A 23,380-nucleotide genomic window follows, 5' to 3' on the forward strand; every position below is an offset into this window, starting at 1 on the left:
ACCAGCAGCGCTGCCCACGGATCTGAGCAGGGGTGGTGAATCAAAGAGGACCTGGCAGATGAAATAAAGAAAAAGGAAGATGGAAAGTTGCTTCTGAGACAGCTTATGTTAACTTTGTTTGCTATTGCATGGGTACATGATTTGGAGTTGTGGACCCAGTGAAACATGAGGTCTCCCTCCAAGAACAGCCAATGTCCGTGCAGTAAGATGTAATTAGAGGCAGATCAATTAGATTCTGGTCGATCGCTGCTTTTGAAGCCAGCCAGAAGTCAGTAAGCTGTGCCTGAGCAGCCCTGAGAGGGAATTACCGAGTTCAGCTTAAACACACAAAAGTATCATTAAGTGACTTCAGCTTAAGTGAATGGAAGCTGAAAGCTGGAGCGCACCATAATAGACAATTTGGAGACTCATTTCTGCAGCTTAATGGAAATTGAATGATTTGGGAAAACTGACCACGCCCAACGGCAGCCAGTTTTTATGGTGTGGGAGTCTCTCAAGTCACTGCTTCTTATTGCCTGGGTAATGGACATTTCAAGTTTTAACCTAGCCTCGATTTCCAGATTACTGCATTACCTGCACTGGGAGCAATACTGCAGAAGAACTGGGGAAGGGAGAGCCCTTTTCAATTTCAGGTTTCCATTTCCTTCCAGTGATTCAAAGTCATGACAAGGTTGCATATACTTCTTATCTCATTGTATGTGGTCACTTCAAACAATCCAGCACACTGCAGGTTTCAGACGTTATTTACCGCCATGACTGCCTGGACAAGACCGTTAAAGTATACCACTTTTTGTTCTCTTTATCGGGACCTCTTTGCCGCTGCAGGGCCGAATGATTCTGAACACATATAGTAGTAGTTCCAGCGGTGCTTCTATTTTGACTCGGGCTTCATTTTGCACGGGATGATTACAAACCATACTCTGTGTCTTTTTTTTTCTGTACAGTTCGATAACCATCCTCTGCGCACCTGAACCTTTCATGACGTAGCTACTCATTGATTGGTCTTACATTTCTGGCACTTCATTTGGAGTCTTCTACCTTTTTCGTCATTGCATGTCAGCTTAGTGCAGAGAAATGCCAAAGTATCTCAGTGCCATGGTTAGTGAAGAAAACACTTGTGCTAATTGGCATTGGGACCAACAATAACACCCTCAACAGAATAAGTGGAAAAAGAGGCTACCGATGATTCAGTGGACAGATTGCAGCCCAATCTGCTCCTGTTCCTGGTGCTCCCATATTGCTTCCTGCTGCATCAACTCGAGTGTGCAGAATAGACCCAAATCCCTTTATCCAATCCCATGACTGTCAAACAGTAACCTCCATTCCAACAAGTAGGTTTGGTAACTGTAATAAAGCAGGACTCCGTGTTTGATGATGCTTAATGTGAGAGATGGACATTTCTGACCACAGGTCAAGCAAACCCTAATGTCAGCAGTCGACAATTCTTGCCTCATCTACATTCCTTGGCTTGAACATCTCTTGGCTCTCACTTGAATATTAATCTTTATGCGTAAGCCCTGGCAATTTGTCAGTTTGCTTCCAGCACACATCTGTAGATCATTATTCCAAATGAAGTGAAGCTGATACCGCACGAGTAACCATGTGTTTACAGAGTCTTGTTAATTGCCATCTTGGAAGACATTGTGAAATATCACATATAGCAGTAGCATCATGTAGAAACCATATGGCAAAGAATTACGGTGATGAAAAAAGATGGATAAACCTTTACCAAATGAGCATAGAAATCCTAAAACTTGCCCAAGCATGGAGCACACGGAGTCAATAAAAGATTAGATAACATAAGTAAAGTATAGCTTAAAATATTTTTTGTGTATCGCATCCAGAGATTATTTTTTCTTTTTCTTCGTCAGTCCAAATCTCCAGAATGCACCGGGGTTTGGTTCAAACAGACTAAGTGATGCATATGTGAAAGTAGCGTAAAATACATGTTCAGTCCAAAATTACATGCATATTTGGAGCATGATTGGGTGTTTTCCCATGGATTGAGTTCTTTATTCATTTGCAAAACACTAACCTAAATTAATCACTATTCCTGTCACTATATGATGAGAAGCCTGAATAAATAAGATATATGTTGCATTATACTCTTTGTTCATTTCTGCTAGTCCATTATTACTTCATTCAGGCCGCAATGATTTACAGGATCATTTTCACAGGGTAATAGCTGCCGCTGCAGGCCTGGCTGTCGATTGTAAGGCCTTATGAAAAATTGAACCTGACCGTAATTCTGATTGGGTCCAACCCCAGGTGCAACTGTTAAAATGATGACATTATTAGTGCTGCTGCCGCTTTTTTACTGGCGTTCCTGGCTGCTGCTGAACTCGAGAGCACAGAACAGTGGGAATGATTAAGACCATTTGCGTCATGCTGCAGGTGAATTGACCGTGGCCTTGGGTTGTTTGTTCCTTTTCAGTGCCAGATTACCAGGAGCAGGATATCTTTCTGTGGAGGAAGGATACAGGCTTCGGTTTCCGGATCCTCGGAGGGAATGAACCAGGAGAGCCAGTGAGTGTATTTTTTTAAATAATAATAATAATAAATCTCCACATCTTTTCACTTCCTTTTATTTAATATGCTAGTATGCTAAAATAGTATAAAATAACACTCTGTGTTACTGCTGTAGTGACCCAGGGACACTTCACCTTAGAGAAATGATACACATATCAGAATCAGCATTATTTAAGATTTCAGTGTTCAACGTACATATTCCCACTTTTTATATTTGATACGTTGGCTTTTTTTCACCATAATTACCTGAATTCTTTGTTTGGCTGAATCATAGATACTTTCATACACCCTATATCAAGGCACATCATAGTATCTAATAACAGGTTTGTTTGTATTTTTTGTTTATTTGTTTGCTTGTTTTTTAAATTCCTCTACACAATGTTGCACTGGCAGACCACACACATACACACACGAGCAATTTTAAAGGATTTCTTTCTTGAAATGAAATTCCAAGATATCTTTATAATAAAAATCACACAAAAAAATCAAAATTAAATCCTAAAATATTTTAATTTCACGTCTAGAAAATAGTTGACTAGAAAAGTGATGCAGTTGGCACCAAAAAAATAAATTAAGCAATTGGCTGCTTGTTACTGTGGGTTACCAGTGAGTCGGTTAGTCTTAGAAAATGATTGATAGCCATGAATCTAAAAAAAAAGGATTCTGCTAGAAATTATTACAATATCTTTATTGTTTTTGCTCTGACCTACTGAAATCTTTTGAACTTTCTGGACTGCTTCTTGTAATAATATTGTTAAAAGCTTACTAATAATCTAATTACTAATAAGTGAAAAATGGTTCTAAGACTATGGTTCTAAGACTTGAGCATACTTGTTTGAACTTTTATCCCTTTTTTTTTTCCCAGTAACACCAGTAACAGACTCTGATATCAACCATTTCATTTTATGTGCTACAATAAATATCAAGCATGCCGTACAGTCTTTCAGCCTTCTAGCCATGCATCATTATGAAGTACTTTATCACGACTGCAGTCAGTAATACAAATTAGCTGCTGCTTTGCTTTGTGATGAAAACATGAGTAATGTGCTTCTTGAAGGCCCTGACTAGTCTCAGCACATGGTACAACTGAAATGTGAACCTGAATCTCAGCATTTGGCCTGTGTGCTTCGACAGATTTGTTTGTCAAGGACATGCCAGGCGCATTCAGGGGGAAAAAAATCTTTTCTCTTTCTCTATGACAAAACCCAGACTGTGTACAAGTGCTGTGGATGTAAAACCCACCGGAAACCATTTTATTCATTGTGGTAGTCTGTTTTTCAGTGTTTAATTAGTTTCTTTCAGCATTTTGCTTACATGAAATAAGGATTTGTAAGGACCTCGGTCAATTCTGACCTATTTGAGGACTGAAATGAATACAAACCTAGCTATGAATAGAGTTTATATAACTACAGATGATGGAAATGGTCCAGTTTTCTACCTGATTGTCACCTTAAACTGCATTATAAAGAAACAGACAGACCACTCTTTCATAACTGTTTATTTATTTGCAGCAACATCAGACAAAAGCACTTCTAACTCAGATATGTGATCAGATCTTGGATAGCCTGCTGAACGATTTCCTTTGAACAGCTCACTTTTGTAACAGCTGCAAAAATTGGGGCATTTTATGTAAACTATATGTACATGAAGGTAAATTGGGCAGGAGTAAATAAGTGGGCAGGAGCTTAATTCCGTGCAATTGAAGACGATTCATCATTTGTGCTCAAATCAACGTTGCACTCGTTTCATGAATCAGACACAGATTTGTTCATGCGTCATTCTGTGCCCTCAAATCTGTGCTCATTTCTATTGATAAATAAGAGCCACTGTATCTGTTGTGTTGTCCATTTAATATTATAATTAGAGCAGTCAGAGGCTCTTCTGGCTTTTGAAGCCTGTGCCTTTTCTCTCACATGGTCACAAAGATGAATCCACAGCCTTTTGAAGATGGTCCAAATGTAACTTGGCAGGTCTCACCGTCAGCCTTTACAGTTTGCTCATCACAACCGTTTCCATGTACAGCGTGCAGCGTGCCATGTTACAAAAGGCTCAATCTATGGCGGGACTTGTAAAGCGTGTGTGTGTGTGTGTGTGTGTGTGTGTGTATGTATGTGTGTGGTTCATCCTAGAAACACAGTGCCTGCTTTCATCTTGGCTTCACTGTCTTAGAAAAATATCTCCCAGGACACCCGTGTTCTCCATTCAGGATGCCAAATTAGATTGAATCTCATTCAAATGGACATGCTGGTTACTCTGCCCAAGTTTTTCCACAGGGATTTGGTCCATGAGGGGTGTACTGGTGTTGCGAGCCCCAGTCATCAATTTAATCACAATTAAACCAAAATTTGAGCACAGAAATGCAGCCAACCCTAAAGAAATCTAGAGACAAATTCTTTTAGTTGAGTTCTTTAGTTGAGCTCTTTAAACTTCAAACTGGGGGCCAAATCAAGGTGGACCAGGACCCAGCAAAAATAGACCTGTAACAGTGTCCTTTTATTGAAGTCACACCCAGTAATGCACATTGATGGATTCAGTACCAACAAAAGAACTTTCTAAAAGCGGGTCCAAAACGTAGTCTCTAGAACGCCTCTTTCTCCTTCCTTCCAGATTTACATTGGCCACATTGTGAAGTATGGCGCTGCAGACGAAGACGGGCGTCTGCGCTCTGGAGATGAGCTGATCTGCGTGGACGGGACGGCTGTGGTGGGCAAATCCCATCAGCTTGTGGTACAGCTCATGCAGCAGGCAGCCAAGCAAGGCCACGTCAACCTGACTGTCAGACGCAAGACAGGATATGGAGGTGAGAAATAACCCAGATCCATAAAGTTATGGCTACACTCAGCCACCTCAGTGTACCACATTTCACTGTTGTCCATGAGGAAAGGGCTTCTTTTTTCTGAGCTTTCCATGGTCATTTGTCCCAACTTATTCTGGTTAAAATGTGTTAGTTTCAGTATTATTTCTGTAAAATCTACCAAACACCAAACTATAACCCTCAAGCATCCTTTGGCTTGTTCTGCTAGAAGCACTTTATCAGAGCGTGCTTCCTATCAGATCATTTTTCCAACAAAACTATCTGAGGAACTGTTTAGGAACATTTCTTTCTAAGGGTGTAGGAATTTACTAGAGCCAGTCATTTGGAATGGTCATGTCAGGCTACAGTAAGTTTCCCAGACCAAACAATTGGATTTGTTTAACTGAAAAAGTTCTTTAGAAAGCGTCCTCAACTATCTGAAGAACCATTAAGGAAGACTTTTTTCTAAAAGTGATCATGAGAGCCAATCATTTGGATTTGTTGCTTTACAAAAAGTAGAACCACTTTAGACAGTGAACAACCCTTAACTATATGAAGAACTGTTGAAGTCTTCTTTCTAAGAGTATAGCAATATAATAGAGCCAATCATTTGGACTTACCACTCTACAGCATTGTGAATAATTTGCATGAGACTGACAAAATATGAATTCAAATTAATTCAGTTGTTGCTTTTACCACGTTTGCGGATTCGTCTGTGTCGTCAGCTTGTGTAGGAAATGAATGGTCATCTTTCACCTAGTGAACGCAGGGGTTTACAGCAAAGTTGTTCATGATAGCCCCTATATTAAGTAATGCTCATTTTTGTATGCTTTTGTGTAGCAAATCCAGGAGATCCTTTCTGAATATCTCTAATATCTGATGCATATCCATATCTATGTACATTGATATTGCAGCTCTTGCCTGCCTTCCTAATGCAATACCCTGTGACTGCACCCTTTTAATGGGATCATGAATTATTCAAAATATGGTCTAATTATTCATCTGTACAGGACAGATTTTATTTAAATTAGAGTTCACACTACATGTTAATGAAGTAGCCATCGCTGATCCAGCTCCCGTCTCTTTAACAAAGCCTGCAGCCTAACCCAAGGGTTTTCAGACCCGACACTGTGGAATCGCTATCCTGTTCATTTTAATGGTATTCCTGCTCTAAAACATGTACCTGACTCACCTACCTGGGTTAATTACCAAGCACTTTAGCAATCTCATGCACTGGACCCAAGTAAGCATGAAACTGCAAGACAATGAATGTAGTCCCCAGATAAAACCATCTGGCATTGTCTGAGATGCACCTTAAATGTCTGACATCATCCACACCTCATTTAAGCAGTCAAGAACCGTGTTTGGAGCATTTGTCGTGGGCATGAAAAGTCTCTGTGGCCTTGACGGGAAGTGAGCAGCGATCGTAAACATGATCGAGCATGCTTCAGTCCTACCACCGCCCCCCCGGCTGCTGATGAGAAGGTCCAGACTTTAGACAAGATGACATCATGGTGCGCTGGTAAACGACTTTCAGCTCATGAATCTCCCTCTATCGCGCCCAGAACACCAGCTCGTGCTCGGCGTCATGCTCCACGCCTGATCTGTGGGACTGTAGGAAAATGAAAATAGGTCAGCTTGTCCCTCAGAGACCTCGCAAGTTATTATTGGACTGCTGCAAAATGGAGTCAACTGTATTGTTTATCTGGAATGGACTCGATGTAACGAATTTGATGGTTTCCAAATATGTCATCTTGGGTTAGGATAGAAATGGATCATATTGAGCAAGACATCTTAAAAGGGAAGTACAGACTCTTTATTGATTCGATTTTCATTTCCTAATGGATACTGTTATAATAACGAACAGTACCCTATGATGCATTCTGCGTGCGTGCTAATCAGCACCATTCCTAATGCAGCAGCAGGACAGAAATCTGATTTTGGTGTAATATACTGTTAAATAGCCATTTTTGGAGTAATGTATATAGATGGCACAAATGCCATTTTTCTGTCCTATAATATGCATGCAAAACATGAAAAAAATGTCCACAGAATGATTTCAAAATTAATCTTAAATCATCCTATCCTTGTGTGTCGCGACTAAATACAGTACATTTTCAACAAGCAGCAGTGCAGCACATCTTCCTGGCATGTTGCCTCGTTGCTCTGTTAGCTAGCTGTCAACGTCAAGGGACAACTGGGAAGTTTATCTCAGCAACAAGCAATGCTCTTAAATGCTTTAAGGCTCTCCAAAAAAGAAGAGAGGACTTGTGTGTCAAGAAAACACTAATTTGGTAGGTTTTCTGCCAGTTTAAATGGTATCAGCAGTTTGGGGGAAGTACATAAAGAGTACATAAACAGTCTATTTTATTGGCTTTGTCAAATCACCATTTACTGCCATTTATTTATTAAGGTGAGTGTTTTTACCCATTTTTCACTTCTGGTTATGTTCACGCTGTTCAGCAAAGGCAGGAATTCTGTCCCAAATATAGCAACAGAAAAATCATATGACTGAAACTCTAGAATATTATTATAATCTCATAATGTGAGATAATTCCTTAAACCTTTAAATAAATTCTATCTTCATAAGGGTTTAACTTGATAAGATTTTAGCATTTTTGCAGAAATTAAACAAAAAATTAATTAAAATGTCATTTTGTTCCTTCTGGAGAGAGAAACAATATGATTATGCTCCATTATGTTATCTTAAACATTTTTTTATACATCACTGTAGAGCAGCAAGTGATGGCTGACGTTTCTAGAACAGCGATTAATATTGGCTTATTAATATCAGTATTTACTGTAAAGGTGAAATATTCAGGGTTTATTTTTTTAATTCTGTATATTACTGACAAATTATAAAGAGTTGCCTGTTAAGGCAGTTGTTTTGTATTATTAATGCCTCTCCCTCCTGATTTTCAGTTGCGAAGGTGGAAGGTGAGGTTCCTCCGTCTCCGGCCTCGTCCCATCACAGCAGTACCCAGGCCGCATCTCTGACCGAGGACAAGCGCACGCCTCAGGGCAGCCAGAACTCTCTGAACACGGTCAGCTCGGGCTCTGGCTCCACCAGCGGCATCGGCAGCGGTGGCGGTGGCGGTGGCGGAGGCAACAGCAGCGTGGTGCCCAGTGCAATCCAGCCATATGACGTTGAGATCCGGCGTGGAGAGAACGAGGGCTTCGGTTTTGTCATCGTCTCGTCTGTCTCCAGACCCGACGCGGGGACGACATTCGGTGAGAAGTGCTGATATATTTTGGTGCAGACATTCTTCTTGATGTACTTTACTAGAGTTATGGAGCAGAATGATTATTTATTTTTTAAATCTTTAAACCACAGCGTTGTGAAACCTCAATTCTGATTGACCAGACGATGATTCATTTTCTGTAACAGCAGCTCTGACAATAGTGCAGCTGCAAAGCAAATAATGTGCTTGTTCGAATACGTAATCGTTTCTATAGTAACAGCTTACACAGGGACTTGTACGGCTGAGGCTCCATGTAATCAAAGGCTAATAATAAACAGATTTATAAAATGTCACGATATGGCTATGCTTTCTGTGAGGAGACGTTTATGTAGGAGGTTTTGTAAGGAGTCTCCAGTAACAGTTTTCCACCACAGGCAAGTCTTAAGGAGGGAGGATTTTACGTTTTGTGATTTCATGATGTTTTCTAGATGCTTTAAGGAACTAGCTTGTTGTGGATGTTCAACATATTAATTGTTACTCTAAATAGATTAAAAAAAAGTCAAATGCCATTATCTAATAAATGCAACATTGTAATTGCTCATAAACTGCTCTGGTATACAAGGAATAAAACACTTAAGGATGTGGTGTTTAGGAAAATAATGAACATTGGGGTGGTAACAGTAACTCCACTCCACGTCTGGGAGCATCACACTACCCCATCTTGATTATTTTCCTATAACAGCACAGCAAAGTGTTTTATTCCTACTTCAAGATCAAGTACACATTATTGATGGTGAAAATATAATGATGATGAATGAAATCTGCTTTATGGAGGAGGACAGCCGGGTGTGGGGTATCAGGAAGCTTTCTTTGGATGTGACAGTAGAAGCATCAGCTGGCTTTGGGTCACCTTTGGGTTTCTTTCCGTGCCTCTTTGGTTGTCCTCCTGAAGTGCCGAACGTGCAGCATCTTAATAGTACTCCCGGCTTTGATACAAACTGTCATGGAAAAAAAGAAAAAGATCAAGAGAATTATAAAATGCAGGGATGAAAACCACTTACAGTGTTCACAGCCACAGAAGACAGAGTTCGGCTAGGAAGAAAAGGCGAGAACAGAGGATTTATCAACTCTCTGTTTCCAATAACCGGTGTTTACCGAATGACTTTAGTCTGTTTGCTCAGTTTATGAGCAGATGTCCTCGCTAAGCCGGCAACCAGAGCTCCTCACCTCTAAAACAGCACAGAGCAAGCGGTGAAGGGTTTCCGTCTTAGAGACAAATGAAGAGTGAGGGAAGCAGCGTTCATTCGTTCTCGGTAATGAAGTATTGAGGCGCAGGGCAGTAAAGCGTGTGGGTGGAAAGAAAGCCTCAGGGCAAAGGCAGAGATGCTGAGAGTCTTATGTACTCAGTTCTTTATGCAGCACACAAGGCCATATTTCACAAAAATTACATACAGCACATACTACTCTGCATCTCATTTAATAGAGTAAGAGGATTTCTGAGTATTTGTATTTACAGATGTCAAGGATATTCACAGTGTAGCATGTTTTTCTCAGAATTCCAAGGTTAATGTGCTGAATACTTTAAAGTGTCTATACAATATAATCCATACAATAAATAATAATGACCTAAGAGTGAATATTTCAGATAATTTATTCATTTGTTCTTCATTCTAGCTAATTGTGCGTCTATGGAGGATTGAGTGACTTTTGCTAGCTGTGTAATTATCTTCTACATATAAGCAAGCCTTGTGCTTGAGCCCTGTACAATGTGCATTTTTTCCCTAAACCATCTTCATAATTTATTTCTGCGTGCTCCATAATTCATCATGCCAGCACAGTGAGGGCACAATGCACAGCTCTACAGGGATGAGCGTGAGTTTGGAATATAGTTTTTCAAGTTTGAAAAGACGGCTTGAATAAATTAGAGACTGTGGTAGAGATTATGAACGCTAAATATGAGGCACTTGATGTATTTAAATGGCAAAACTTCACCTTCTGCTCTCATCATTCATGGCTGAGTTAATGCTTTCCACCTTGTAATAATCACAAAAGTGGTAGTATTTTTCTTTTTCGTGCCTGTCTCGCATACTTCTTACACCTTTCTCTCTCTGGGAGTTGGGCTGTAACGGAGCTGTACATGTGGTCACTCTACATTACACTGTAATTTTTTCATTCCATCTTGGGTGGCTTGGTGTATTAACCCCTTTGCCTTCTCTTTCTCTCCTTTCGCTCTCTCATCTTTATGGGCCTCTCCATTTTTTATGAAAACACCATTTTGCAAATGCCAAAAAGCTGGAAACACATGTGTGGCCATGCCTCATAAAATAGGGAGGATCATCGAGGGCAGTCCGGCAGACCGCTGCGGGAAGCTGAAGGTGGGAGATCGCATCCTCGCCGTCAATGGCTGCTCCATCACCAACAAGTCCCACTCGGACATCGTCAACCTCATCAAAGAGGCGGGAAACACAGTCACGCTGCGCATCATTCCAGGAGACGGTGAGATGCACAGAATATTTTTTTTAAAAATTTAAATATTTGAACAGTGTGTGTATCAGGGAAAAGTTCTGTTAATGGAGCCAATAGCACACACACAGCTTTCTTTATTACTCATGTTTATTATTTAGAAACATTCAGAATATTCAATAAATTCACTTTATCACAATCAGTTTCAGTGTAGGAGGCATGGCCTTTATGAATGTCAGTATCTGTATGTGAGCTGTGACCTTTGTCCTCTTTCAATGGCAGTGAAGGAGGTGTGGCCTTTTCCCCATCAGTCTTAGTGAAAGATGTGTGACTTCTGTCAGACCCCTGTCAATCCCAAGGAAGGAGGTGTGGCCTTTGTGAGACTCCTGTTAATCTCAGAGGAGAAAGTGTGGTCTCTGTCCCTGTCAGTCTTGTTGAAAGAGCTGTGGCCTCTGTCAGATGCAGTGAAAGAGCTGTGGCCTCTGTCAGATGCAGTGAAAGAGGTGTGGCCTCTGTCAGATGCAGTGAAAGAGGTGTGGCCTCTGTCAGATCCAGTGAAAGAGGTGTGGCCTCTGTCAGATGCAGTGAAAGAGCTGTGGCCTCTGTCAGATCCAGTGAAAGAGGTGTGGCCTCTGTCAGATGCAGTGAAAGAGGTGTGGCCTCTGTCAGATCCAGTGAAAGAGGTGTGGCCTCTGTCAGTCTTATTTAAATAAGCATGGCTTATGTCATACACGCCAATGAGAGAGAAGGAGGTGTGGCTTCAGTGAGACCCCTGTCAATCCCAAGGAAGGAAGCGTGGCCTCTGTGAGACCCCTGTCAATCTCAGAGGAGAAAGTGTGTCCTCTGTCCCTGTCAGTCTTATTGAAAGGGTTGTGGCCTCTGTCAGACCCAGTGAAAGGGTTGTGGCCTCTGTCAGACCCAGTGAAAGAGGTGTGGCTTCTGTCAGACCCGGTGAAAGAGGTGTGGCTTCTGTCAGACCTGGTGAAAGAGGTGTGGCTTCTGTCAGACCCAGTGAAAGGGGTGTGGCTTCTGTCAGACCCGGTGAAAGAGGTGTGGCTTCTGTCGGACCCGGTGAAAGAGGTGTGGCTTCTGTCAGACCCGGTGAAAGAGGTGTGGCTTCTGTCAGACCCGATGAAAGAGGTGTGGCTTCTGTCAGACCCAGTGAAAGAGGTGTGGCCTATGTTATACATGCCAGAAAGTGTGGCTTCTGTCAGACCCCTGTGAATCTCAAGGAAGGAGGCGTGGCCCCTGTCAGACCTCTGTCAATCTCTGTGAAGGTTTGGCCTCTTTCAGTGTCCTTATTGAAAGAGGCATGGCCTCTGGCAGACCTGTCAATCCTAGAGAAGGTGGTGAATCCTCTGTCAGTTTCAGTGAAGAAATCATGACCTCTGTGCTTCAGTCCCTATGAAGGTGGTGTGGGTTCTGTGTCATATCACATTTAAACAGCTCCAAATGATACTGTATCTTTGACTACTTTAAATGCATCTTTTATGCATCAAATTGTTTTTTATTGTTGATTTGCTTATCCTAATTGACTGAGCTGTTATTATGCACATTATTCCCTGACATGCTAAACTGCTCCCTCTTTTATTCCAGACTTGTTTTCTCATTTAGCTGTTAATTCTCCATTAGTGCTCAAGAATAAGCTTACGCTGAGCTGTTATGAGAGTGAGCCAGTTCCATTCCAGTTTGTTTTGGTCACTAGAGCTTATTGCTCTAAGAGTGTGTGTAGGTGTGTGGCCATACCCTGGACTGGACTGCACATTTGGCTTAATTAAGAGCGGTGTAATGAAGAGAGAACACGCTGAAGGAAGCAAGATGTTCTACACAGAGGAGAACTTTGATTCCCCACACAAGCAATCCAGCACAAGCTTTCTGGAAGGGAGAGATCGCAACATGGTAGAGTGAAACGGATAGTAAAAGAGTGAGTGTAGAGGCGATGCGCTCAGTAAGATCCTGTTCAGCTGTAATTTACGACAGCGAACTCTCTGTTGCCTGTGGCATCTGTCTGAGCTTTAATCAGAGGAGAAGGACAGTCCATTTTGTCTTTTTTTGTGGTGTGCATGCACAGTGACTGAGATGAGTGGATGTAATTTTGTCCTCCTGTGGATATTTCTAAATGTGTCTTTCTTTCTTCTGGTTTGGTATAAATTTATCTTCCAACAACATCTCTTGTGCCTGAGACATGTGAGTTGGCATGCTGAATTTTTCAGCAATGACAGGAGGGAGGAGAAGAAAAGAGTGAGTGAAAAACAAAAGCCTGCTATGATCAGCGGAGTGGAAATGACAGAGAGAGGCGCAGGGGGATAGGTACATCGAGAGAGACGCGCACACACATAATGAGGATGGCGGTATAGACCAGTCCTGCTGAGATGGACCTACAACCTAATGGCTGCTGAGGAAAAATGAATTACAGTCCAATTTTGTGGAGTCATTGTGAGGAAGGTGTGAATGATCGACAGATCCTGGTTACATTTACTAAAGCTTACAATAATCACGGATTTAAACATTTCATTAAAAAAAAGCTGTTAGGAAAGAACACCACACCACAAAACAGACCACAGCAACAGGGAAAAGTACAGTTTGTTACCTTTATTTCTGAGAGTGTGCATCTGTGTAGAATGAAATCCAGCAGCTACGGTGACAGCGTTCACTTGCTGTGATGGATGTGGTTATTTTTTTTTTCCCAGTACACCTCTGCTGTGTCAGTCCGGCTCCTGAGCAGAGCTTTAATCTATATGGTGCGTTTATGCATTAGCATTTAAGTGTATTGGAAATGCTTTTCTCATGCAGGACCGTGTATTACACTCGCAAAAAAAGCGCAAAGCCATTTACTTGCCAACCTTTCTCCATTTTGCTCAGTCTCTCTCTTTTTCTTGGTTTATAACAGTCCATCCTTCACTTTCCCCAGAATCCTCAAACGCAGCGCTGCTGACGAACGCCGAGAAGATCGCCACCATCACTACCACACACACACCTCAACAGCAAGCTGCACCTGAGCCAAGGTAGGCCAAGCGTACATAGGTACACACACACACACACACACACACCTGCTGTTAAGACTGAAAAAAACTTTTTTTTTGTATTTGCTCTTACAAGCTTCCAGTCAACATGACTCTTGTCTGTTTATCTCAGAAACAACAGCAAACCAAAACAGGAGTCTTTCGAGTTCAAAGCGCCTCAGGTTCCTCCTCCGCCAGCCCCCACACAAGCTACAAACCAGGTACACACGGTCACACTAACACACTTTTGTAACACACACAAGCACTAAATCTGAGTTAGCAGTGAGCGATTTACAGCCACAGTGTCATGTTTTATTTGGGTTTATATCACAGTAGAGCAATTTAAAGAAATTATTAAATGAAACTAAAAATGGATTATAATGGATATATATATTGCATGCTGTTATTGCAAAATAATCAGTGAAGCACAGTTACTGTTACTACAACGAAATTGATTATTTTTCTAGAAGTATTGTTTTCCCCTTATAACAGATCAATATGCTGATGATAATAGTTTTTTAAATTTATTAAAAAAACAACATAGCTGTTTATAGTCATGTTTAATGTTGCAGAATGTCTGCGAAACAAGTTAGTTCCTTTTATCATTACGTTAGAGCAGCTATAAACGGTGAGAGATCGTTCTCTCACCACCTTCTCTCTTTTTCCTCTCATGAATTTAAGACAAATACATGCAGCTTGCCATGTTACAGAGGAAAAACTGGTAAGCGTAATGTCCTCTGGCTTTCCCGTGGCGGAAAATGTTCTGACCGTTACAAAGTACTGACACTGGAGACTCCTTCCCTAAATACTAAACAAATGTCTCCTTACAGAAAACATCACCATTTCAATGACTGCAGATTTTACTGGTAATTTAACAGCATGCTTTTTAATCCGTTTATGTGGACCGTTTGCCATACACGTGATGCTGTTACTATAGAAACAATGTTATTATAATGAGCACATTAATATAAATCTGTGATCTGCAGCTGGAACTACTGTCAAAGCTGCTGTTATAGAAAATTAATCAACACCATCTGACCAATCAGAAAGGAGAATTTAACACAGATGTGGTATAAATATAGAATAACTGTGTGGAAGTGCCTGATCCAGTCAATTAATGAACTACTTTTTTTTCCCTTTTAAACCTTAAAAAATGCTTCTTATACCATGTCCATAGAAGTACAGCAACTTTAAAAATGTGAAATTTTGGACTAATTCCCCAAACCTTTCATTTTCAATAGTGTAGATCAGGGTCAAGGCTTTTTCTTTTTTGGTCATCACACCAAGTGCCGCTGGCTAAAGCTGATCTTTTAGCTTTAATATTTCCTAGCATGTTTCATTTTACGCTAGCTAATTCATTCAGACCCTGCTTCTTATCTTAAATTTGAAACGGTGGCTTATGTTTTCACCTTTGGCTATGACCGGTGAGTGGCAAACTTTGCAGACTTGGTGTCAGTGTTGGCAAACTTTTAGCAGTGTTGCCCTCATTTAATTTTGAGCTTTAATTATGAGCTCTTATAATGATGTTTCCATGTTGCTCTGCACAGAAAAGTGTGTTGTACACACGTAAGAAGCTACTGATTCAACTACTGTGACTAGCAGTCTGAGACCTAAATCTCTAACACATTAGTATACATTTGAAAAGTATGTGCTATCATCTGTAACATCTTAAACATTTTGAAAGTTATTTAACATTAAATTGAAAAATGAACTGAGGTAATCCATCTTCCTCTACCTTCAGCTCGACACCGGCCAAGTGTTGTTCTCTGTGGTGCTTTTGAGATGCCCCCTGTCCTCTTTCCATTTTATCCCAAACCAAAAATACTTCCACCACACACACACACACACACACACACACACACACAGACACATGGGGGCTCCTGTTATCTATTATTCATGCCATGGCTCAGTCATCACCGCTATCAGCTCTGTGGGTGACTTTCCTGCAGGTGAATTTGGAAACCAGAGCTCTGAGCTTTAAACAAGAGAAAAAAAAAACCACACCAAGCCCTGATGACCTTGAGCTTAACGAAGTGTGCTTGTGTTTGTATACATGTGGATCTGTGCATGTTTAATTGTGTGTGTGTGTGTGTGTGTGTGTTTAGGAGGGGGAGCTGTACTCAGTGGACCTGGAGAGAGACAGTAAAGGCTTTGGCTTCAGTCTGCGTGGAGGACGCGAGTACAACATGGACCTGTACGTGCTGAGACTGGCCGAAGACGGAGCAGCAGTGCGCAGCGGCAAGATGAGGGTACATCTGAATAGATCTTAATCAGATTTACTGATGAACCCATGTGTCAGTCCAAACCACTGGATACTTTTGTGACCGGTTCCCAAAACCTGAACTCCCCTCCAAACTGGACGTGTTGACTAATAAACACATGCAGAGACACAAAGTTTAAACCCTGTTTGAACCCGCAAGGATAAATATCCCAAAAGCAGTGTACAGATCATCTTAAATGGTAGCACTGTTATCGCTTTGAACATTTACAAAGCGATAAACCGAACCATTCAGCAGTAAACCAAATCATTCAAATAGTATAATAAGGAATACAGCAATTGGCAGAGTTACTGTTACTGCCCTGAAGTTGATTATTTTCATATAACGCCACATTGCAACCTGTTTTATTCCTCTTGTACCATGACATTTTGCCAAGATTATGGAAAAACAAGAATTTTTTTATTTACTGGTTGATACTGATGAATCATGCATAAGAGGACCAGTACCAAAAAACAGCTTTGAATCTGAAAAATGTTCAGATCATCTTTAAATCAGAACCTTTAACTAGATTTCAGGAACCAAAAAACTAAAATATTACTATATCTCATTAAAACTCTGCCCTGTAATGTACTGGCATTCCATCCAGGGTGTATTCCCACCTAATACCCAGTGTTCCTGGGATAGACGCCAGATCCACAGAGACGCCACCCAGGATAAAGCGCAAAGATGAATGGCACTTGAGATGTGAGGGTAGTATAAAGGAGATTAGCAAGGCAGCCAAATCTACAACAGCTACATACTGTTGTAGATGAGCTGGGTAAAGAGGATGTGAATGGTTTTCAGATTTCAGCACTGTAGTGTAAGTGCTGGCCGGTGATCTGATTTTATCTGATCATGCTCACTGTAACGGAGAGAGAAAAGCGATCAGTACAGTGCTGTCTCCTGTTTTCTCATGTTTTCCTCAGTTGCTTTGAACCCCAAAGAGCTGACTTCATTTTTCTCCTGCAGTGAGCAGTCAGAGAACGCTACGGTTCAGTGAGAATAGGAGAAACGCCATGTCCTTTTTTTGAGTTATGATTCGGGGCAGTGGAAGGGTCACCTGTAGCTATCGTTAGCAATAGCTAATCAGCTGCATATGCGGCTCGGACTGCTAGTTATCATTGGAGTTGGAGTGTGCCTGAGTTAAAGCTGCGGGGAGAGATGAGAGGGTGATGGCACTCCGGCTCTGGGAAACAAGGCGAGAAGGTGTCTGGAACAGAGGAGCGCTGCCAAAGTGGTGTTCCCTGGAGAACAGGACTGACAGATAACCCAAGGCAGGGAGGAAAATAGAACAAAAAGATTTCTACATTGTCTTTTTCCCCTTTATATCTCAGCGACTCTGTTTCTGTGAGTTCTGAGCTCTCACTGTTGTATGAAGACATTCTTGATTTCCAACAGTTCTTTCGTCCGTGCATGTTGCGTTCATTTGTTTTCATTTTGAAATGAAAATGGGAATACAAGGAAACTTTTATTTTTGTTTTTCTTGGCACACACTAAAATAGGAAAATCTTTTTTCCCCACAAAATTATTTAAAAAACTATATAATATTGACTTGTTTTTAAAAGTGTAGAAATCAAATATTCACAAATCCAACGATTCAAAGTCGACCTGGAAGCATAAGTAGGCACCCGTGTATCATCAGTCCCCATTTTCCATTCTTAACAGTCAAATGGGAAATAGGAAAATCTAAAAAAAAAAAAAAAAAAAAAAAAGCACTTTTTTAAACTCACTTCATCCACACAGCAGGGGAAGATATGAGGATCTGAACAGGAAAGAGGGGGAAAATAGCTAAAAGATGTCAAAGATGGCAGATAAACTGTTTTGATCTCTTCTCGCTCCTAGCTGTCGTTTGTTAATTTTATCCCCAAACTGAATCTGAAACTATGAAAAACAAGGATCAGAGAAATATAAGAGCTTTCTAAAACTTTTATTCCTGTAGTTATTGCTGAGATGTTTTGAACAGCTCTTTGCATATTTTTTTTTTTCATTTTGAAACCAAAAATAAATGTATGCAATGTAATCTGATCATCTTTGTATGTCATCTTTCATATTCTCTTTCTCTCAGGTAGGAGATGAGATTTTGGAGATTAATGGAGAGAGCACCAAAGGCATGAAGCACACCCGTGCCATCGAGCTGATCAAGAGCGGAGGCCGGACGGCGCACCTCGTGCTGAAGCGCGGTGATGGCTCTGTACCCGAATATGGTGGGTCCATCTACGAAAACATCCCTTTCTCGCCAGTCTTCACACCATGACAGACCACCAACTCTCCTCTCTTCTCCCCCGCACACGTGCCAGCCCTCTCTGTCATGATCTCCTGCTATTTGGTGATGGGCCTCTTCATGTTGCCTTTGGCCTTCTCTTTGCATCTGTGCAGGGGACACTGGGAAATAATTCCATGGGCACATGCTTAAAAAAGAAAAAGAAAAAAGTGGCAGGCCATAGAAAGATTTATTTCTAAAAGTATAACTGGATTTATTACTTCTCAGAGGCCTCAAGGAGTTGTAGGTTTTTATGCTGATAAGTACCCAAAAATGCAAACTTAACGTCTGGAGTCAGTGTGGTGTAAGTAACATATTTATGCTATTTATTGAAGGTGAATGTACGCTACTGAGAAGACTTTAAGAGACTATGAAAGCATCCTTGTACCCTCTCCACCACGATACTGTAGTAGAGCTGTTCACGGATTTTGCCACGCATAGTCAACGTCCAAAGACGCTTCAGTAAATCCACTCGCTCTCACTGTTCATTAGGAATCGTCAGGTCATGTGATTTCAATCCAGCCATAATGTCTGTTGCTGCATGACGTCTTCAGTAAAAAATATTTTTCCATAATATTTATGGAAGACTAGTCGTAACTGTTATCTCAATTGCCAGTGATTTCATGCATTCTTTCTTTCCATGTATTTTGTCAAGTTCCGAATGTGACTTTTTTTTTTCGCAAATGATCTCTTTGTATATTTTTGTACCATTTTTTCTACTTTTTTCTTTTATGTTCATCCACATGTTGCCACTTTGTTTGCAGTGTACATTGCATTATTTGCCGTGTGTGTGTATGTTGCACATTGTCTATGGGGCTTGGGTCTATCTGTTTGCTGCTGGGTTGGTGTATATGGTGTTTTGGGTGTCCTGGATCTCTCTATCCTATTAATGTTTATTTTTCACTCAATGGTGGGGGCATTTTATGGACAATCTCTCTTTGAACAAAATAAACACATTTTCCATTGCAAAAATCACTCTCGTTTTTTTTTTTTTTTTTGGTTTCTGGTATCTAAATGATCTGCTTCTCTCTTTCTTTCTTTTTTCTGGTTTAAATCGGTTGTGGTGGTCTCTCTACCTCCTCTCGCAGCGATGGCCGCTCCACAAGCCACAGCCAGCGCGAGAAACGAAAAGGCAGGAGAGGCTGGTTTCTTCCAAAACCAGACCACGGTTTGTAGCTGCCGTGTCCGTGCTGTGCCGTGCCTTCATTGTTCATGCTATCCATTCACCCACAATGCATTGCAATCCAAGTCTGTGATCGCTCCTCTCATTTCAGTGAAAAGTCAATGGATTTGCACATTTAATCTGTGATCACATATTCCTGCCTGTTTCTCACTGTGACTTTTATATGGGGAATTTTTTCCATGCCACATTACCAGGCTGAAGTGACACAAATCTGATTTTCTGCCTTAATATTACACACAGTGTGGACACAAAAATCTGATCTTTTCAAATCAGACCTGAGCCACTTTTGTCTGTAGTCCTCAGTTACATTTAGGCACTATGACATGAATCAAAATGGTCAGCTTGGATGTGGCTTTCTCCTCCAGCACACTTTGACATGCATGCGCATATCACTGCTTCGTCATCATCCGGTGTGTCGACAGCGCAGCAGTGACTTTATTAAGTGGAAGGATGGGGAAATTGGTGACTTAATATTTGGGGAATCAATTCAAGCAAAAAACTGAATAGTGTAGTGAAACAATTGCAAAAGAAAGCGACATGCGCATGAGGGGTGGTTCAGGGGGCATGCGCGCTTACATTAAAGACGGATACGGGTTATAAATGTGAAAAATCAAGACGGACCAATCTGAGCAAATAATCATAACTGTGCAAAGAAGCTTGAAATGTGAATGTACGCTAAGGGTTTGCAAGGCTGTACTTCATACATTATAGGTGATTTTACCCAAGAACCCTAACCCTTTTCAGTGCCACTGATTAAAAGTACACCTGGCCTGTGAAAGATTTTTAGTAGACCAAGTAGACTAAGACCTGTCCAGAAATCTGCCTCAAGAATTCATTTCTACAGATGCATTGCATTTTTTGCAAGTTTTGTAGCATCCTACCCGAGTACGGCTATAGACCAAACTGTGCTCATACGTTAAGTGTGAAAGGCTTAAAAGCATGAACACCTTAGGTTTGCCTTAAACCCAGAAGAAATTTTATTTAAAACTGAAATTTTCTCGATCGCAGCTTAAAATTGTTGCTGTACCATATTCATATAACCATTTACCATTTATTCCATATACACTTTGCCTGAATCATCAGCACTCAGACAAGACATTGGATCCTGGCTTTCAGTTACTAATATTTCATTATCTCCTCCCCAAATTTAGTTTAGGGCCAAGCCATTACCACCTGCTAAAATGATTCATATGGTTTTGTTAGCATGATTAATGACTACTTTTTCATGCCGTTAGATATGTTGCTGCTATTTTTTCCTGTGTTAATGGCTCTAGAGCTGGGGTGTCAGGGAACTCTTAATACACATTCAACTCGTCAAGCGTTAGGGAAATTAGATGGTAAGTTGAGTCAAGTGTGCTAGAACTGGAAAAAAAATTACTAAATTGTACAGCACTGTTTCATTCCTGAACTCCTAACAGAGTTTGCAACTGTTAGTCAACTGTATGAAAACCAAAGTAAACCCTAGGCAAGGTCGGCTAGGCTAGGTCTTATTTTTTGCTTTATTTTACACATAATTCCTTGTGTATGTTCCAGACGGCAACGACGACAACAACGGCCCCGTCAGCGGGGCTCAAACTGTTTCGGAAGTGAACACAGCACCTCCTGACAGTCAGCCCCACCCGCCATTGGATTCCAGCTCTCCACAAGACCTTCATAAAACATCCCGGAATGAGGACAGGAGGACACGCGAGTCAGGTCAGCGCACGCACGGCCACCGCTCCAACCATCACCATAGCAACCACAGACACCGCTCCCCAGACAAAAGGGGCAGGAACAGGCACCATAATAAGAAAAGTAGCAGCAGTGCTAATAAGAAGAGAGGCGAGAAGAGGTACAGCAAGGATGATTCGTACCACCATCAGCACCACCGGAGGCACCATTCTCCAGAGAGGAGGCGCCGGGCAAGGAGCGCCGAGAACACCCTGGACAGCCGACACGAACGTCGGTACGGCCGATCACCAGAAAGACGCCATCATCGCCACTCCTCTCCTCAAAGGCACCATTCACCACATCGGTCAGGGCACCGCCATAGGTCCCCTCACCGTCACAGATCACCATATCGCTCCCCACATCGCTCCAGATACCATTCTCCGCATCGGCAATCCAACCCTTCTTCTGACAGACCGCGCAATGGCAAACCACAGCGGGATGAGGATGTCGGCTTGAAGGAGCCTCCATCTCCTGAGACTTCTTCCCACTTGGACAGTGTTCTGAATGAGCTGCCTGCAATGGATCGGCTAAACCGCGAGAGCCCCTTGCCACGGATGACATATGATGGTTTAGAACGTGGCAACGGCCTGACATTACCAGGAAAGTCCTACAGTCGTCTGAACAGTAACACCACCCTCCCCCGACAGTTTGTAAACAATGGTAATAGCCTCCCGCATTTCTATGATCGTTGGAACCGTGATGACGTCAACCCCCGGCAGTCCTATGGCCACTTGAACCATGATGACACACTACCCCGACCGTCATATGACCGTGTGAACAGAAATGAAGCTCTTCGCCGAGAGTCCTACGACAGTTTGCCCCAAAGCGTTCCTTTTCCCAGAGAGTCAACGGACCACTTTTCGACAATGGAGCGCTCATACAATGGGGACAGCCTGCCCAGGAGAACCTACCAGGACCAGAGCCTTCCCCGCATCAGAACCCCTGACTCAGATACAGCTTTCCAGAAGTACAGTTCGCTGTTAAGGGGTCGCTCTCCCGAGAGAAAGAGCCGATTATCCCGGTCGGAGACTCCAGAAGCAACCTCCTACAGAGCCAGGAGCCTTGACCCAGACATGTTGCCTGCAAGAGGTTCCCGAAACACGGTAGACTCAGAGGAGGAAGACAAGGAAAGCAGTGTAAGAAATTACTACAGCAAACTCAAGTCCAATTATGGCAAAGTCAACAACCCACTCCCCGAGCCCAGGAGGAAGGCCTACAAAGAGAACTCCAAAGATCTCAGCATCTGACAGACTGGTGCAGAACAGCAAACATGCCCTCGCTCCATAAAAGCCCTCATCTGAGGACCCTGTATACTATGCTATGAATTTGACATTCCTGTGTTTTCCTAGACAGATTACTTGACAACTTGTAACAAACAGCGGAAGAATGGTTTTTGCTGTACGTTCCAGGAATTGTTGGTTGTTTCTTTTTTTTTTTTTTTCTTTTCCTACAATTTCACAAACAGTTCTACATCTATCAGAGATTGACGACTATGTATAAAGAAAACGATTATGTGCCTAATAGTACCATTCTTGATGGTTTTTATTTTATAAAGGGCAGTCTTTTGAACTACTGTCTGATTATAGTATTTTTCGGTTTCAGAGACCACACCCATGCACCGAGCATCTCTCCTCACCAGGTGCTCACATGTATGCTGTGCATGTCTTTACACTTTCAGTGTCTTTCTTCTTTATTTCATTCTTTCTCTCCCTCGGTGCCAATGATTTTTACACATTTGACCAGAGTATAGCACAAGTCTGCATTCATTTGTATATTTTTGACAGTTTGCAGTACGTGTACATTCAGAGGTGATCATTTTACGAGAATGAAGGGAACATGAAGTTAAAATACGATAATGTGAGAATAAAATATATATACACAATCTTCACTTTTGTCTTAATTTTATGAATTAAGTCTACAGTCTGTACAATGCAAGTTGCACACAGGTTAAATGTTAGCAGGCCATTATGCAAACAGAGGGGAAAACAGCAGAGAAGCA

At 41.6% G+C, this 23,380-nt stretch overlaps 2 protein-coding genes across 9 annotated transcripts in view; one reads left to right on the plus strand and one right to left on the minus strand.

Annotated features, from left to right (window-relative positions):
- Positions 1 to 23,263, plus strand: part of magi1b (membrane associated guanylate kinase, WW and PDZ domain containing 1b) — a 144,672-nt gene extending 121,409 nt beyond the window's left edge. For 5 of the 7 annotated variants that reach the window (XM_053227178.1, XM_053227179.1, XM_053227174.1 and 2 more), the window contains 9 exons: positions 2,435 to 2,526; positions 5,137 to 5,329; positions 8,246 to 8,554; positions 10,798 to 11,001; positions 13,880 to 13,973; positions 14,104 to 14,191; positions 16,076 to 16,219; positions 18,294 to 18,432; positions 21,205 to 23,263. In XM_053227178.1, the coding sequence (XP_053083153.1) occupies positions 2,435 to 2,526; positions 5,137 to 5,329; positions 8,246 to 8,554; positions 10,798 to 11,001; positions 13,880 to 13,973; positions 14,104 to 14,191; positions 16,076 to 16,219; positions 18,294 to 18,432; positions 21,205 to 22,628 (2,687 nt within the window). In that variant the 3' untranslated portion in view covers positions 22,629 to 23,263. Of the gene's footprint in view, positions 1 to 2,434; positions 2,527 to 5,136; positions 5,330 to 8,245; positions 8,555 to 10,797; positions 11,002 to 13,879; positions 13,974 to 14,103; positions 14,192 to 16,075; positions 16,220 to 18,293; positions 18,433 to 19,576; positions 19,657 to 21,204 lie in introns of all 7 variants that reach the window. The other 2 variants (XM_053227180.1, XM_053227177.1) reach the window with 2 other exon arrangements.
- The window catches only part of rhol (rhodopsin, like), a 61,274-nt gene continuing 43,222 nt past the window's right edge, over positions 5,329 to 23,380 (minus strand). Inside the window, exons 2-3 of one of the 2 annotated variants that reach the window (XR_008300612.1) lie at positions 9,416 to 9,503; positions 5,329 to 6,935 (exon numbers count right to left, since the gene is read on the minus strand). The gene's annotated coding sequence lies outside the window, so the exon portion shown is untranslated. Of the gene's footprint in view, positions 6,936 to 9,415; positions 9,504 to 18,472; positions 18,637 to 23,380 lie in introns of those variants that run through there. The other variant, XR_008300611.1, reaches the window with a different exon arrangement.

Source organism: Pangasianodon hypophthalmus, chromosome 20 (genome assembly GCF_027358585.1).
Source record: "Pangasianodon hypophthalmus isolate fPanHyp1 chromosome 20, fPanHyp1.pri, whole genome shotgun sequence".
Classification (NCBI taxonomy): Eukaryota; Metazoa; Chordata; class Actinopteri; order Siluriformes; family Pangasiidae; genus Pangasianodon; species Pangasianodon hypophthalmus.